General features: G+C 39.2%; 1 protein-coding gene across 4 annotated transcripts in view; it reads left to right on the top strand.

Annotated features, from left to right (window-relative positions):
- zfhx3b (zinc finger homeobox 3b) overlaps positions 1-16,467 on the top strand; it is a 271,937-nt gene that overhangs the window by 213,714 nt on the left and 41,756 nt on the right. For all 4 annotated transcript variants that reach the window (XM_078944478.1, XM_078944477.1, XM_078944479.1 and 1 more), the window contains one exon: positions 4,151-4,382. In XM_078944478.1, coding sequence (XP_078800604.1) covers positions 4,151-4,382 — 232 coding nt within the window. The remainder of the gene's footprint in view (positions 1-4,150; positions 4,383-16,467) is intronic.

Here is a 16,467-nt window from a genome sequence, read left to right as displayed (position 1 = left end):
AACAGTTCGGTTTATTGCTAGCATCCTATGGATATGGATTGCAATCATGTCCAGAAAGAGGCCTTGGTTTATCTTTATTTGAAAAACTAATGCAGACGCCGTCAGGCCTAGTCACAGTGCCTGGGTCCACCAGATAAACCAGATTCCTATGTCACCACCAAATCTCTCTATGATTGGTCAAAGTTCGACCTGGTTCAATGGTTTTGTACTTAGAACGTTATACATAAAATCTTGCGTAGCTATGAGTGAATGTGAGTTTTGAATGAGGAAGCCTGTAATACGTATTTACATAGACTTTTCATTAGAAGTGGCTGCTTCAATGTGTGTTGCTGAGGGCAGCTGGACGTAGTTTTAGTCTCACCTCTCCATCATCTTCACACAGATCTGTCTGTTTCTTTTGCATTGCATGCTTTCAGCTGGAAATGTTGGCTTTCAAACCCATGCTGCACAAACAAAGATGCAAACACACACATAAAATAGCTTTTAGTGACTAAAATTAGTGAGACAACACTTGCTGTTTCTCACAGAGGGAGTTTGGATAGCTATTTGGCTCACAGATAGTCATCTGTTTAATGCATTATTTTTGTATTAACAGCATTGCCAATTTTAATGGTGGAAATTAAGGTCTTTTCATAATAGCCCATTCCTGTGTGTGTTTGTCGGTTTTTGTTTATAAATGTCTAATGTTCTTTTTGGCAATATTGTGGTCGCACGTTCTCAGCGATGCTTAACTCCACCTCATGTTAGCGGGACCCTCTTGGTGAGCTACATATTTTGTGTTAAAGGTGCACTCTTACTTAAAAATTTTAGTGGATGGAAATGCAGATGTATGATGTACCATGGGTGGGCGTTGAAAGTGATACAGGCATGTGTTGCCCACTCAGGGGGCAGGGTGCACTCTAGAGTTGTGAGAGATATGATGGGTGGTTCCCACACCACCCCTGTCCCTCTTTTCCTGAAAAACCACCGAGTACTGCTTCAGCCTCCACAGCAAATAGACGAGGCCCTTCATCAAAATAGCGCCTTGAAAAAAAAACGTAATTGTGGTTTCAAACCATTATAAAAATATATAGTTTTCCAAGCTGGATCTTACAATTGAATCACATTAAAAAGCCATTAAAATAAGTTGTTAAACGTAATTTAACCATTGCTAATTTCCAGTTGCTCTCTCATTTATGGTTTCTTTTTTCCAGATTTCACCATTTGAATAAAATTGACGGAATTCTGGTATGAACTAGATTATAATTAGTAAATCTTTTATGAAATTACCTGGTTATCTGGCTTCACAAATAAATATATCCTCATGCACACAGCCAATCTCTGTGCTGCTGACCATATCACTGTATTACATACAGTCAAACACATTACCTTGCTCAGCTGAATCTACTATGTAATTGCTGTAAATTCCCAGACAGTTCAGTGGTATTGAAACCATGCCGCTGACCCAGTCAGCTTTCCCCCTTTATGCTCCACAGCTCCTCTCTCATTGGGGCCTTGATAGGGTGTTTAGATACCCCAGAGCCAGGCAAACCAGCTCCTGCTAGTCCAACATGACTTTTTCATTAAGCCACCAAATTCCTACACTCCAGTTGGAGGTGATTTATCAACCAGGTTCATAGGAAACAGACACAAACACTGTCTCATGCATTATTATGTTTCACAATCAAAGCCTCCATGCATGTGTGTGTGAAGCAGAAAATGAGCAGGCTCAGGGGAGTGCTGGGCTCAATCTGTGTTTGCGTTTTAAGATATAATCCTCAGAAAATGTCATTGAAAATTCCAGCAAGTCAATGGGATTTAATGCTTGAGAAAGTTTGTAATGATCACACTGTACAGTTGTCCTCTGTGTTTTTCTTTTACAATGAAAATGGGCCTCAGCTTTTAATTTCAATAGGTTTAATGAGTAGGAGTCACTTTACACTACATGGATGTTCTCCTGCTTTTTCTGACTCCAACATGCCCCCAGAATGCTTTGGGTCAAGTCCAGTGCCAAGATGGTGAACGTGCTGTTTTACAGGTGTAACCGTTTGACTTTGTAGACGGAGCAACAAGCACTGGGGCAGCCGTTTTTGGCCCGGTAGAGGCTCTCCTCGGCAAGTCAGTTTTATAGTGAATTATGGTCAATTCTGGGGCAGCCAGTCTCAGGTTCACTTCTATATAAAGTCCGTGCTTTTTATGGGAAACTATAAAACTCCCAAGAATTTTTTTTCTTTCTTTTATTTACCTCATGAGGCCAGCTTTGAAGTTTCAGTCAGGTGCTGTCATTTTTTAAAACCTGTCTTCTTGCAGATTTTTGGAGCCTTAAGTCATTTGTGGCCGCAACTCCTTTCCCCTCCCCTTTTTTTCTTTTTAAATTTAAGACATCTGATCTTACTGAAAGCGATCTGATTGATTTGCTGTCATCTATAACTAAATCTGTCTCTCAGGTTTCTCTATATCTTAAATCTGATGCAATATTTGTGCACAGAGAGGAAGGAGAAGCCCCCCCCCCACTACATCCAGGAACACCTATTCATGACATCATGGACGGCTTAAAATGAGGCGAGAAAGGAGAGCACACAGAGCTTTTTACAATCACCTAATAACTCTATTACACTGAGCTGTGGGGCTCACAAGAAAGAAGAAAAAAAAGAAGTGAAAAAATCTCCTATTCCTTTTCTTGGAAGCAGTGTCTTAATGCACATTTTAGGTGTAGAAGTGAAAAATGTGAAAGAGAATAAAACACAATAGCTCAAAAAAGCCCAAGGCAATATTACAATATTCCAAGAAAATTAAACATTAGGACAAAGGGACAAAAGCATTTTAGGGTGGAATAATATTATTATGAGTTTTTTTTTTTTTTTTTTGCCATGGTGTCAACACTTAAATTTTGATGTAATGTGTTTAAATGTATAACTCTTAATCCTTTAAATATTTGGCCAGTGAAAACTGTGTGAAATTTCTCGTAATATTTTTCTCATGTTCTTATGTTAAAAGTTAAATAAATAAAACAGGGGTTTCGTTGATTTGAAAGATTTTATTATGTTTCTATATTTTCACATACATACCTAATACTTTCAATGAAAGCTTTATATTCAAATAAAATGCTTACATTTTTTATTTTAGCATTGACTTTTTCACTCATTCTCTGTGTTACATGCAGGGGCAGGACATGTTGGAGTAAAGCAGAAAACTTTTAGTGATCTGCATTGATTTTAACCACAGAAATCCACAGTTAGGCTGCAGTTTGACATTAGAGTAGCAACTTGCAGGCGTGATACAAGTGGCCATACAGAGTGTGGAGCTTTTATTATACATGTGCGTCAATGTGAGGCTTTAGGAAAATGGTCAATAAGTGGTGCTCACACCAGGCCAAGCAATATTGTGTTGGCCTTACATCATTGATTGAGCCATGCAGGAGGTAATTAGGCTGGAGCTTGGTGGTGTGACTAGAGGTTGTGGTGACACGGTGTCACAACAGGGTCTTATGCATGATGTGACGTCCAAATGGTAGTACTGAAGGCTGAGCTTGGCATGCCGTTGACTTTGGGAGGAAGCTGCGGTGATGTTGACGGGTCAATACTGTTGCTGATTTCCTGTCCTCCAAAGGTTGTCTGTCTGTTCAGGAATGCTCCATTTTCCCTGAGAATGCACTCAGTCCCCTTACCGTCTCGCCACAGGCTGGCTTTGCCTCTTTCTCTCCATGAGAGCCAGGATTTATCTCACAATGATCAATATTTAGTATCCCATGCGTGAAACAGGCAGATGTTTGGAGTTTCCTTTTCAGAAGCGGGACGCTTCTGTTGAGTGAAGGGGATCAATGCTTCCTTCCGTCTGTGAAGCCGCAGACCTGCAGTTTCTGAAGGATGGCTGATGTGATTCTTGCCCTTCCTGGGGCCCCTGAGATTTACGTGCCTCCCTGGCCTCTCCTGTCCTGTTAGTCCACTGATACAGACACTCACGCAGACAAGTGTGCAGTCCAAACAGTTGTCCTGAAGTGGAAGAGATTTGGATGTTAAACAACAGGACTGTGATTGGGAATTGATTTGTTCATTTGCCAACTGTGTGAGTGAAAGTGAGTCGGTGGTGCCTAGCCAGCTATCTGCCATCTACAATAACTTTTCTCTCTTTCTCCGTGTTCCCTTCTCCTTGGCTTCTTCCCCCCTCACAGCACCTGCAGCAGCACGAAAACGCAGTGGAGGGCGATGCCTGCTACTACCATTGCGTGCTCTGCAACTACTCAACCAAGGCCAAGCTCAACCTCATCCAGCATGTGCGCTCCATGAAGCACCAACGCAGTGAGAGTCTCAGGAAGCTTCAGCGTCTGCAGAAAGGCCTTCCAGAGGAGGAAGAGGATCTCAGTTCCATCTTTACCATTCGCAAATGCCCTTCCTCAGATACAGGTCAGAAGATGCCCCTGCAGCTCCTTATATGTGTGTGTGTGACTTTCAATTTTTCCTTTTGTTTTATTTTTCATTCATCCTCTAAACCCACTTTTGTCCCTTTTGGGGTCACTGGGCTGCCGGAGCCTATCCTGGCCACTCATGGGCGAAGGCAGGGGACATCCTGGACAGGTTGCTAATCTGATGCAGGGCCACAATAACACCCATGCACTCTCACATTTACACCTAGGAACAATTTAGAGTCACCAATTAACCTATAAAGTATGTTTTTGGACTGTGGGTGGAAGCCGGAATCCCCGGAGAAAACCCACGCATGCGCGGGGAGAACATGCAAACTCCACACAGAAAGGACACCCATCGGTGAATGGGAATCCTTTCTTTAGTTCTCCACATAAACATTCACTTTGCTTCAATACAACTGGCTATTATGGTAGTTTATAACAATATTTTGTGTTTGCTGTCAGACGGATTTATTTATTTTTACCAGTAATTAATTTGTTCCAGCTCCAAAAACACACATTTTCCTAAGGTTTTGTTTTTGCCATCAATTTTCTTCTATTTCATTTTTGTTTTTGTTTTGTTTTCTGTACTATTTCTATTCATGCACACTATTAAGTGTTTCTTTTGCTTTATGTCAAGCTACCGTATTTGAAGAAATACACTCCGTAAGAAATTTGTTTTAGGTCAAATGAAAGTTGTTTTGCCCAGTGTTTTCTTACAAAGACAGATGCCCCTGTTAATGGAAGCTGCAGCTTTTAGCCTTTGAAAGACACATGGATGGTGAGCATTAATGCCTGAGAGGGAGGAGCTGCACAACACAACCAGCTGCTACAGTAACAAAAACACCAAAACATAGCCATGGCTGAAACAAACTTCCTCCTCCATCCATTTATTATGTACTGATTAGGAAGAGTGAGCTGTGGTCAATTAACACTCTTCCTTAATAGAGATTTGGTTTTCTAATCACTTTAACTCTTATGCCCTGACAAAGGGCTTCTATTGTGCGTTCCTCCAAGAGGGAACCATTACTTCCCTCACACACATACTCACTGTCTGTGTTATGTAGGAGAAAAAAAGGGCTCGCTTGTGAAGACGCTTTGTTCCAAGGAGGCAGGGATAATGAAGCCAGCGGCCGGGAAATTGCGCAAAAGGCAGTCACAGATCTGAAGCAAATCATTAGAGAACATATTTAGCTGAGCAATTAGGGACAATTAAGCTTTCTGCTCGCTGCACTCCAAATATGTTAATGACTACAGTGTAGTGGACAAGCGAACATGCAAAGGCAAGAGGAAGGGCCATTTAGATTAAAAGGGTTTGGGGGGTTGGGAATTTACTTTTTGTTTCCAGAGAGGAAGACGTGGGCTGTTTGAAAATAGATGAGTGTTTCTCAGTTTTAGGTGAAACCTTGTTTGAGAACCATTTTTCTTTAACCTTTCATGAGTTGCATGCCCATGTTGGTGCCAGGACCCAAGCTTTGACTTGGGAATTGTGTGTAAGTAGTGTCATTACACACACACACACACACACACTGCACTTAATGATTTGCAGAGTTTCCTCAAATTGCATTAACCTCTCACAAAAGAGCCTTGGTTTCCCACAAAATATTTCATGTGATTTGAATGTCATATGAGAGCGCTCTTTAACAAAGAAGCTTGATCACTTAGATTAGCGTTGATGCCTGTTTTCATAACTCTTCTATACATACTCTGTAAAAGTTATCACTTGCAATTACATTTTTTAATCCAATCAGATACCTTTAAATCTTTTCGATCTCCCACAAGTTCAGGAACACATTATTTTAGCAAAGACTTTTCAAATGCACCTTTTTTGCATCTTCTTTTTTTAACGATCAACTATCTCACTGAAACATTCACAGCAATGATCTTCATGTAAAATGTCTTACTCCTTCTTTCTCACAGTCCGATTGCATCAGCAGGGCAGGCCCACCTCGTCACCTCACCCGCTTAACTGGGGTTTAACAGAACCTTCTCATTGTAATATTTTATTTTCTCCTTTGTGGCATTCCTGTGGCAAAATGCTCTTTTCTTGTGGTTTTAATCCACTTACTAAAGTGGTAAAACACTCCTTGATTCGTTAAACAAAGCTGCCCCTGGATTTCTGGGTCACCAGAACAGTAATTTTCCTGCCTTCTGCTGTGATCTTGAAAACGTCTCCCTGTCGGTCTTTCTGCTTGGCCCACATCCCACTGTGGATTTTCATCAGAAGACAGACAATAATGTTTTGTCTTTAAAAGATAGTCAAAAGTAAATAATTAAAAAAAATTTCATGTTTGCCAAGTGGAGAGGGAAAAAAATGACTCAAAGCCCTTTTTGCATCTCAACCTTTACATGTCATGAAGTGATTGTTAGGATTCATGTTTTGGCTCATGACAGCTTAAGGATGCTCCAGTTTTCACAACTTTGCATATCAACATTCTTTATGAGGAGGCAGCAAATATAGACTGCAGGGATTTGGTGCTGCAAATCTCCTCTGGGCTCCAGATCCAAGGAGAGCAAGGGCAGCAAGAATTAGATTTCTTTTTAATTAGACTAACAGGGGGAGCAAAGACCTGCATTGTTTTAATTCTTGCTCTTACTATAAATGTGCTGCTTAGGCATCTTGCTCTGTGGCTCCACCTCCATTATTTTTTTCCTTTAACCCTTCATCTGTGGGGAAACAAAGGAAGCCTTAAAGGGACCCCATCCTCTCACAGCTGTTCTGTGTGCAGAGATGACAGAATAAAATCCAGCTTAGGCTTCACCAAATGTCGGCTTCTGTGTTCAAAATGCCACTTTATTTTAGCAGGTAATTACTGCAATAAAAAAGAAAGCAAACGATAAAAAGGGATATATCACTTTGAGGACAGTGAGACTGACAGGCTGATAAATGTGAGATTAAAATTTCCAAGAGATCAGGTGAAGTCATGTGTGGAGCAGCTGATGGTGGCTGCTGACAAATGCTGGTCCAAAATGCAGGTTAAAATTGCTTAAAGTTAGGTTTTGAGTTGAGAAGAGAATGAGATCATGACTGCAAAAAAGGGCAAAGTGAGATGTTGCTGAAGGGTGAAGATCATTTTGTTGGAGTTGTTGTCTTGTGACTGCTCACAGAAAAGGGAGAAAGCAGATTTTAAAAGAATGAAATAAGGGGGCTTTTTTAAATTTTGGACAACAAATGTTATTTTTAGGAGTGGGACATGCGTGCAGGTTTATGTTTGTGTATTAAGGAAGCGGAGATGGAGAACTAACGTGGCTGTCAGTGTGGATTAGCTCGTGCTAGCTCAGTAAATCTCCCTCAGACACAGATAGCAGGCTCTTGATCGCTGGGCTACGGTGGCTGGACTCTCCTTGCAGGAGGAAATCCCTATCTGTGAGTTTAGGAAGACGGGAGGAAGAAGGCCGAGACTAAAGCCACCTGATCAGCCAATGACGTCTCCTGTCCGTGAGGATGCAGAGGTCTACATTCTTAAGCAGGACGAGTGCTGTGATTATACTGCATCTTTATTTACTGCTTTGTGACTGCTTCTGATGAAACCTAAATGTCCAGTTTAGATCTGTAATACTTTTAATAACCAGTTATAAAACCTGGGCTAGGGAGACATGTTCATTATTAAATGGAAATGAGACAAAAGGATGCATACAAATTACTGCATAAAAGTGGTATCCAATATTAGATCTATTGCTTGTTGCGCTAAAAGGGGTGCACTTTCAGGGTCACACACCTAATAGCGAGGCCTGTTCTGACAACAAAGGCGTTTGTCATCCCTCCCCACACATCTCCCTCCTATTTTCATGCATAATTCTTGAGCAAAAGTGGAACAATAGACACAAACATGGAAAGATGCTTCAATAAAACATATTAGCGCTAATATTTTAGATTCATACAATGCATTACATCACAACAAGGACTGAAGCTCTCATTGAAGGCAGTATATTAGGCTTATTTTTCACTAGATGAGACTGAAGTTCTCTGTGAGAAGTGCATGACATGTTTTGTCAAATTACGTATGAGACCGTCACACTACGCCTTTTTTGGTTGTTGGCTTACACCTCTGTTTTTAACAGCTGGTTTTATTGGGTTGGATGACGCACTCGAATCATCCTCTTTCTATTGCAGATTATGCCTCATTTAAGATCTGTTTTTGACTCTCGCAATGACAACAGAAACATGTATTTGCAGACAAATTTTAGCCAACTGCAGTGAAGCATGCGATTGCAACTTGAGAGCACATTCAGCACACATCTCAAAACTCTTGAGTAATATTATTTAACTGCCTTTTTTTTGTTCATCAACATTTAGATTTTATGTGTGCACCGTCTATCTTAGCTTGTGGAGAGATTTTCTTTTTATTGTGTCCTAGGTTATCTCTTTAGAAGTGCATGACTTTCAGAGATGCTAAAATAGAAGACGGCCGTGGTGCAGCGGTAGGGCGGTCGTCCCATGATCGTAAGGTTGCAGGTTCGATTCCCGCCTTGCACGCCCATGAGTCGAAGTGTCCTTGGGCAAGACACTGAACCCCACCTTGCCTCTGGTGGTAGGCGGGCGCCTGTGTTTGGCAGCGGAGCGACCACCAGTGTGTGACTGTGTGTGTGAATGTGTGTGTGACTGGGTGAATGGGTCCGTGACTGTAAAGCGCTTTGTCCTTGTAGGAAGAAAGGCGCTATATAAGTATACGCTATTTACCAAGAGTAAATTTAAGATTTTAGACTTACATTAAGAACTCATAAAAGCTACTCTTCAGTGGCTGTGGCTACGTGTTAGAAAAATTATCTACTAAGGAGTTAGTCAGTTGTTTAATTCCTGGCTTTAACAGGAATTAAAATCAACTTTACCCCCCACTGAGTACAACTTACTTTTAACATTTAGTTCATGCTTTTTGCTTATAAGTAGTAGTTGATCCATGGTTTCAATAAATGGTGCATTCAAAGAAAATTTAGAAAAATACATCTCAAACATCTGATGAGGAAAAAAATGTCCTATAGTGATCAAAATCAGTAAAATAAATAGATGTTCATTTGTCTGTTGTCCATCTCTTAGATAATACAAATAGCAACTAATGATTTTACTTTCAAAATCCTTTACATTATTTTTTTATATTCCTATTTTTTCATAAAAATAGCTTTATTTCATATTTATTGCATGTAATGCTGTTTGTTGTCCCCACTGTAACTCATTCGGAGCTAAAACCCTTTTGAGTATTACATTTGCCATTTGCAAGTTGACCACATACATTAAACCAACTGTCCCCTTTAACAGACGAGTGTGTTTGAGCGTCTGGGGCGGTTCTAGCATACCAGCAGCGGTGACAGGTTGAGTGTCTGTGTTCTACTTGTCAGGGAGACTGGACACCGGTTCAAACATTCACGAGCGCATGAAGTTAAAAGATTCTGAAGCAGGAGACCTTACTATTGCACATTTCGAACATTACATTGTGTTTGAGCAGTATTTGCGAAATGTCCTTTACAAATACAGAAAAATTGTTTTATTTTTATGTAAAAGAAAACATTTATAGGTAAGGCATTTTGCCAGTTTATCTCTGCGTAACTCTTACTGCAGAATGCATATTTGACATTTTCTGGCAAAAAGCACATCACCTGCACATATGTCTTGCTCCCAAATATCATTGATCAATTTCAAGACACATGGAAAAACTGCTTTTTTTTCATACGCAGTATGGTTTGGCTAAACTGGACAAACCTTTTCTTATTGCTGCACTTTGAAGTCATCCTAGCATGATGAAGCATGATGGTCACGGTTTCAACATAGCCGTTGGGAACAGTTGTATATTTTTGCCAAGAGATGAAGCCCTTAGTAATAGCACATTCTGTAGCATTTACTTACACCTGTATCACATCTAACATTCTCCATGGATCATAATGACATTTTAGATTTATTTTCAGATTGTTATCTACTTTCCAACAAATGAACAGGGCTTTTTTCCCTCCTTGCCACAATTCTATCTGCATGACCCATGGCTGTGAAAGCCAGGTAAAATGAGAGGTGAGCCAGGCCACGCTTTGATGGCATGCAAGGTCCATAGTCTGAGCGTTTGCTCCCCACAGGCAAGAGCAAAACAGACGGTAGCTGTTTCTGGAATGTCCAGCTGTATTCAGGCTTGTTAAAATGCAAAGTAAACCTTTTCAGAAACAGGATATTGTAGCCCCTAACCACCAGACCCTTTCTACATGCCACATTATGGGCAATCTGAAAGTAAGTTGTATAGACATATGCTGTTGCTATGCACTTTTAATAAAGGCTGTTATTGCACTGTGATGCAGAGTGGATATGAGGATGAGGGGCTCTGCAGGCCTGGATGAGCATGGCCCAGAGGGCCTTCAGCTCAGTCAAGCCTCCGTTAGCCGCCTGCCTTCTACTCCCTGTCCGAAGGGCATCCAGGCAGCATAGGAAATTGTTTGCTGTCTCCAGAACGTGCCACTATATTCATAAATACATCATTCTTCATTTTGAAAATATTACAAAAGACTAGACATTTATTAAAAAGTCAAAATGATGGCTTTATAGATTTCCCAGATTTTTTATTTTTTCAACTTTCATTTTCCCCCCGCTGCTCAATCTAACACAAGCAAGTGTTTTCTTTGCAGGTTTCTCCTTCAAAAGCCTAATTTGAATCCAAGTTCTCGCTCATCCTGTTGCAGCAAAATGACCAAAAAGCCACTGCTCTATTCTTGGGTGGACTGCGAGTAAAAATATCTCTCGTCCAGATTTTTATTACCACTTGTGACAGAATGGTCATGTGGAAAAAAACTGGCCAGCTCTGCCTTCAGACTGAAAAATGTGCAAAATCAGACTACTTGGGTTCCTTTCTGTACAGTACATGTCGTCGGAAAGACACACAGAGCCTCAATTAAATTCTGAAACGGAAAAATAAATAAGTAAGGTGGAGAGAATCAGAAAAGATGCATTAAATTAGTCTGCCAAAGCATCAGCTACAGTATGCATGAAGAGACTCTCACATGCTGAGTTCACCATGTCTGTTTTCTCTATGTTTTATGCCCTGTCTGTGATTTCTCTGTCAGTTATGTCAGGTGGCTGCAAATATGCGCTAAATTTTATTTTGCTAGCTCACTCTTCCATAAATGAGCACACACATAGGTGTGTGCACTGAAAATCAGGCCTTGTGTGGGCGCCGAGGTTCTCGCTGTCATCAAGCCCATTTTCAGAGGAGGTCGGTAGCACATTATAATATTGGTTTCTCCCTCTCTTGTCATTACCACACACTCTCCTTGAAAGCTGATCCAAAAGATAGACAGCCCATCAGGAGACAGTCATCTCATTTGTACTTACTAAACGTGTTAATGAGTTCTATTTTCAGGCCCAGAAGCTTTGCTGAGCAGTGGTGTGAGGTGCTGGATTGCATGAACAGGACGAGCTCACAGAGAGGGTGAGGAGGTAATGCAGTAGCCCTGCCACCCCTCAAGTCACTTACACGGAGTGACCACAGCCTCCAAAGGGTCTGTCAGTCACGGCTGAGGCGGGAAGTTTGTGGTTACAGACAGACAGGGGAGTGGAGAATAGATTAGGTGTCAGACAAGAAATGATTGTGATGGGTTTAATTATAGCAGCAGTCATTTCAGTGCCACAGGTAGGTAGGATAATGGTTGTTTTTCTTATTTTTGGTTTGCAATCTGATTTTTTTTTTTACAAAAAAAGAATATTAACAACAACTTATTTGCAGAAGTGGCTTGGGAAGTGCCATACGGCACTCATTTATAAATATTTTTTTTATAGGTAATGCAATGTGCAGCTTGGTTTTCATAGTACAATTACTTTAAGTGCAGCTGGAGGTAAAAAAGGAAATGCATTTACTTACACTTCAGAGAATATTATGCAGGTTGTCAAAATTTACATCTTAAGTATAATTAAAATTAATTCGCTGGCCCGTTTTAATGACCAAATTAGAAGGAGCCAGTTAAAACTGTCTTTCATTATTAAATCCAGTTTGACTGATTCTCTCAGCCGAACTGTTCATGGCAGTGCTCTCCATTTTCCGAAATGTACATGCAGGCAATATATATTTATATCATTGGGAAGTCCCTTGTTGTTTTCATTTTGTTTTGATATTATACTGTAGTTATAATTCTGATTTTCTTTCTTACATGATCCTTCCTTGAACTTTCCCCCACAAAGGCAGCTCACATTATTATTTTTCTTCCAGCACTTTTTCCTCGGCTTTTTTTCATTGATTGTTGTTCAAATCTATGCCAGGTAATCTAGAAACTATATCCAATAATTTATTTGGGAATGCTTCATGTGTTTGTGTGTTTTTTTGTTGTTGTTGTTGTTTTTTTTTAGCATTAAGCAAATGCGGCTGCTCGCAGTCAGAACCAAGCAGCTCAATTTGCCCATTGGCAGCATCAGAGGGAAAGACTGGGGTAAACTTTGGGAACTATTGAGCTGAAGCAGGAAAGTTTTACTTAGCCATATTTAATGAGGCTGTTTGTGCCCCCTGGAGAGTTGCTGAATTAAAGGGCATGGTCTGTGCTGTAGATGAGTTCAGCCGGGGTCCAGCTGAGATGATCAGCCTCGCTGACAGCAAAAACAAAACCAGAGAGAGTTGATGCTCTATTCAGTAGCATGTTGCCCTCAGACTTGGAAGACTCCGTGAGAATAAAGGCAGATGAAACGTAGATGGCCTGAAAGCACATATATTCGGAATCATTACTGATAGACTCCAGCTGCAAACTGGTGCATGAGCTTTGTGTTTGCAAATCCATGCTTGTCTATTTTTTATTTTATAAAAAAAAAAAATATATATATATATATATATATATATATATATATACATCACGCTACCAGGCCAAAGAACTTTCACATTTACATTGTTCACATACAAAACAAGTCCTTGCTTCCATGTTTTCAGTGCAGTAGCAAAGAGTCCCCCTCGACAACATCAACTAAAAGCAGCCAGGCAGATGGCAGCAATGAGAGAAGTGCAGAAATAATCCAATAGTGAACCTCTCTAACCTTTACCTGTCGGCGTGAGCACCAGTCAATGGTTCATGCTGTGCTTGACAGTACACTACACACCACCTGAGGAGGGCAAGAGCTGGGTGGACGCGGAGAAATGGATACGAGTTTGGTAAAAAAGCACAGAAGGTATGATACAAGTTGGATGATAGCTTAATAGCTAATGATAGCTTAAAAGAAGTTGTCCCTAGATTTTGAAGGCCCCTACTTTATTCAACCATGAAACCACTAGCAAGACTGAGACCACAGTTGGAGTCCACTAAATAAAGCACCTCTATTTTGCAGTGTTTCAGAGACAAATGGGTAATTTGGACATTGAAACTGTATGGTGTTTGAGCAGATGGAATTGTTTTAAAGGTTTAAGTCCAGGACCTAACAATATTTCTTTTGCATTACCCCTGTTTTAGCTGGGCCAATGCTTAACTTTTTTTATCTGACTTAAGAATCTTCATTGCCTTTCCTACACTGTAAAAAGTATTTCTTTGATATCACTTTTAAAGACCAAGGCAACATTTTCCAAGCAATTTATTTGTACTTTACTAAAAAGTGGAATTTTGAGTTGGTAAAACCTAATATTACTGACTTTTTTGTGTTAAAAATGTTCATAATTATTGAGAAAAAACAACTTTTAAAACATTGTTAAATCTGAGTAGGCAGTACTTGTAAGTCTTGTAAGTTGTATGTAGCAAATGTATTCATTTTAGTGAAGTCTTTGAACTTAAGTTTGATAGAATTATTTTTTTTGTTAGGACTTAAAATGATTTCAGAAATAAAAAGACCTCTTTTATTTTGAAAAGTTTTATTCAGTTTGTTAAGTTACAATTTTTAAAGTACTTTTAAAATTCCAAAAACGTAAAACAGTTTTACATTAACCACCAACTTAGTTTTGCCATAACATAACAGAGTAAGATTGTCAATATTTAAAGCAATAACACAAAAAACAGTGAGAGAATTTAGAGAGAACCACAAAAACATTAAAAAACGTCACAGGTTTTATGGAGTTTTGGTGGATCCCAAATCTGCAAACAGCAGGCTCTTCAAAATTCACAGTTTTGATATATATATGTATATATATATGTATATATATATATATGTATATATATATATATATATATATATATATATATATATATATATATATATATACACCCATATTTTTTTCTTTTTAATATGTTTTTATGTCTTGCCTTATGCTTTGAAGGGTTTGCATTTGTAGCTATTTGAAGCAATAAGATGAATGATGCATAATTTAGCAAAGAAAGCAAAGGTCAGATTTCGTGTTACTTGCTCAGGAAACATGTAGGAGGACCCATCTAGTCAATTCATCATCAGTGGTAATGTGCTGGGGTTTGTTTGGACTGAAATGCAGCCATAATTATCTTTGCATTTCATTTATTTCATTTTGGATTTTCTTTTGCGCATATCCACAAGTGTTTTTAGTCAGAATTTTTCTTTCCTTAAAGAAAAATGCAGCATGTCTAAAAATGTAACCCAAGCTCTTCCGTCTGACGTTTGTTTCTTTTCGTGGTTGAAGGCTGTTGACCATACATTTGTGATTAGTTGCAACTACAAATTAACAGTTTAAACAAATCTGGAAAGTAGAGCTCTGTACTGTTTGAGACAAATTTGTTTTATCAAAAAAATGACTACAAGGTATTTTGTGTTGGACTTTAGTAATTAGGAAAAATCTGTTTTGGACAATAATGGTGTGGAAATGTCATAGATTTACAATAATACAATCAATAACAGTGTGACGTGTTTTTTTCTGGTCATTGAAAAATGACCTTAATAAATCTTACTTAGCGTTGCATGGTTTAACTCTACAACTAAAAAATAATTTGTAACATATAAGTGTGTTGTGTTTCTGGCTCTTGATTGTCTGTGAATGGTTATTTAAAATGTAAGACAACCACAAGATGGATTCATGAATCAATAAGACAAATAAAATATGGAATAGAATAGCAATACCATTTGAAGTAGCAACACTCTAATGTTAGTGGTTATTAAATTGCTTTCAGCATCTCATGATCATTTGCTCATTTACCGTTTTCTTTCTGTCTTGTTTTACTTTTCATATGCTGATCCACAGTATATGTGTAGATAAAACCCACATCTACTGTTGCTGATAAAAAAAATCTTGGTCTCATTGTTGCAGGAGGTCCTTTTTTTGTAGCACAGGAACATAAAATCTCATGATCTGCACAAAAAACTGGGTTTTTCAATGAAATGTGTCAAGTAATATCTGGTGAGTGGAATCTTCTTGGGAAAGGAGCTTCTACCATGTAAACAGTAAAACTTTCAAGCACTTGGGAAAGCTGACATATTTGTGTGTGATATGTAGAGCAGAGAACACAGTGGATGTGTTTGAATCCATGTCACAAGTCCTTGTCAGTCTCACAGGCAAGCCTACACTCTGAGGCGTTCTCGATTAAAGGTGGCACAGAGGCCAGCCTGACAGCCAGACTTAATAAAAAATAGGCTGTTTTTGTCATGTTAAACTGAGCAAAAGAATGTAATTAGGTGGGAGAGAGGGAATGGCAATGGCCCCTTTTGTTTAAGGAAACTGTGCAGCCAGTTTTACAGACCACTGTTCGTTGACCACAATAGCATTGGTTTGTGCTTCAGTCCTGGAGTCTTCTTTTCTCTGACTGTGCAGTCAGCTTCTGTCCGTTCCGCTCCATCTCAATGCTTCACCTCTGTTCTCCATTGGCTCAGGACGGAGCTTAAAAAATGCCCCACCGCCTTCTCCATATCCCCTCTTTACCTTGCAGTAATCTACCAATATCTCCACCTTCATTTTAACCTGCTTGGATAAAATAGAAAATTGCAAGTCGAGTGAAAGTTAAATGACTTTTTATGAATTTTACTTTCGTTGAAGAGAGAAAAATATTTAGAACCATTTATTAGAACTAATCCTTTGGTGAGTGAATAAATATTAAAAAAAAATAATCTTGGTTATTTCCCATTACTATTAAGCAGGTACAAATAAATGCAAGAATTTATAATTAATAGAAATTCAATTTTTTTCCTGTAATGAAATGAATGAAAACAGACAATTCTAAATTAACTTTGAGTCATGATTAAAAAAAAACAGCCTTTT

This window comes from Oryzias latipes, chromosome 3 (assembly GCF_053564925.1).
Source record: "Oryzias latipes strain Hd-rR chromosome 3, Olatipes_Hd-rR_3.1".
Classification (NCBI taxonomy): Eukaryota; Metazoa; Chordata; class Actinopteri; order Beloniformes; family Adrianichthyidae; genus Oryzias; species Oryzias latipes.
Note: the sequence above shows the minus strand (reverse complement) of the source record. Positions and strands in the feature narration are given on the sequence as shown.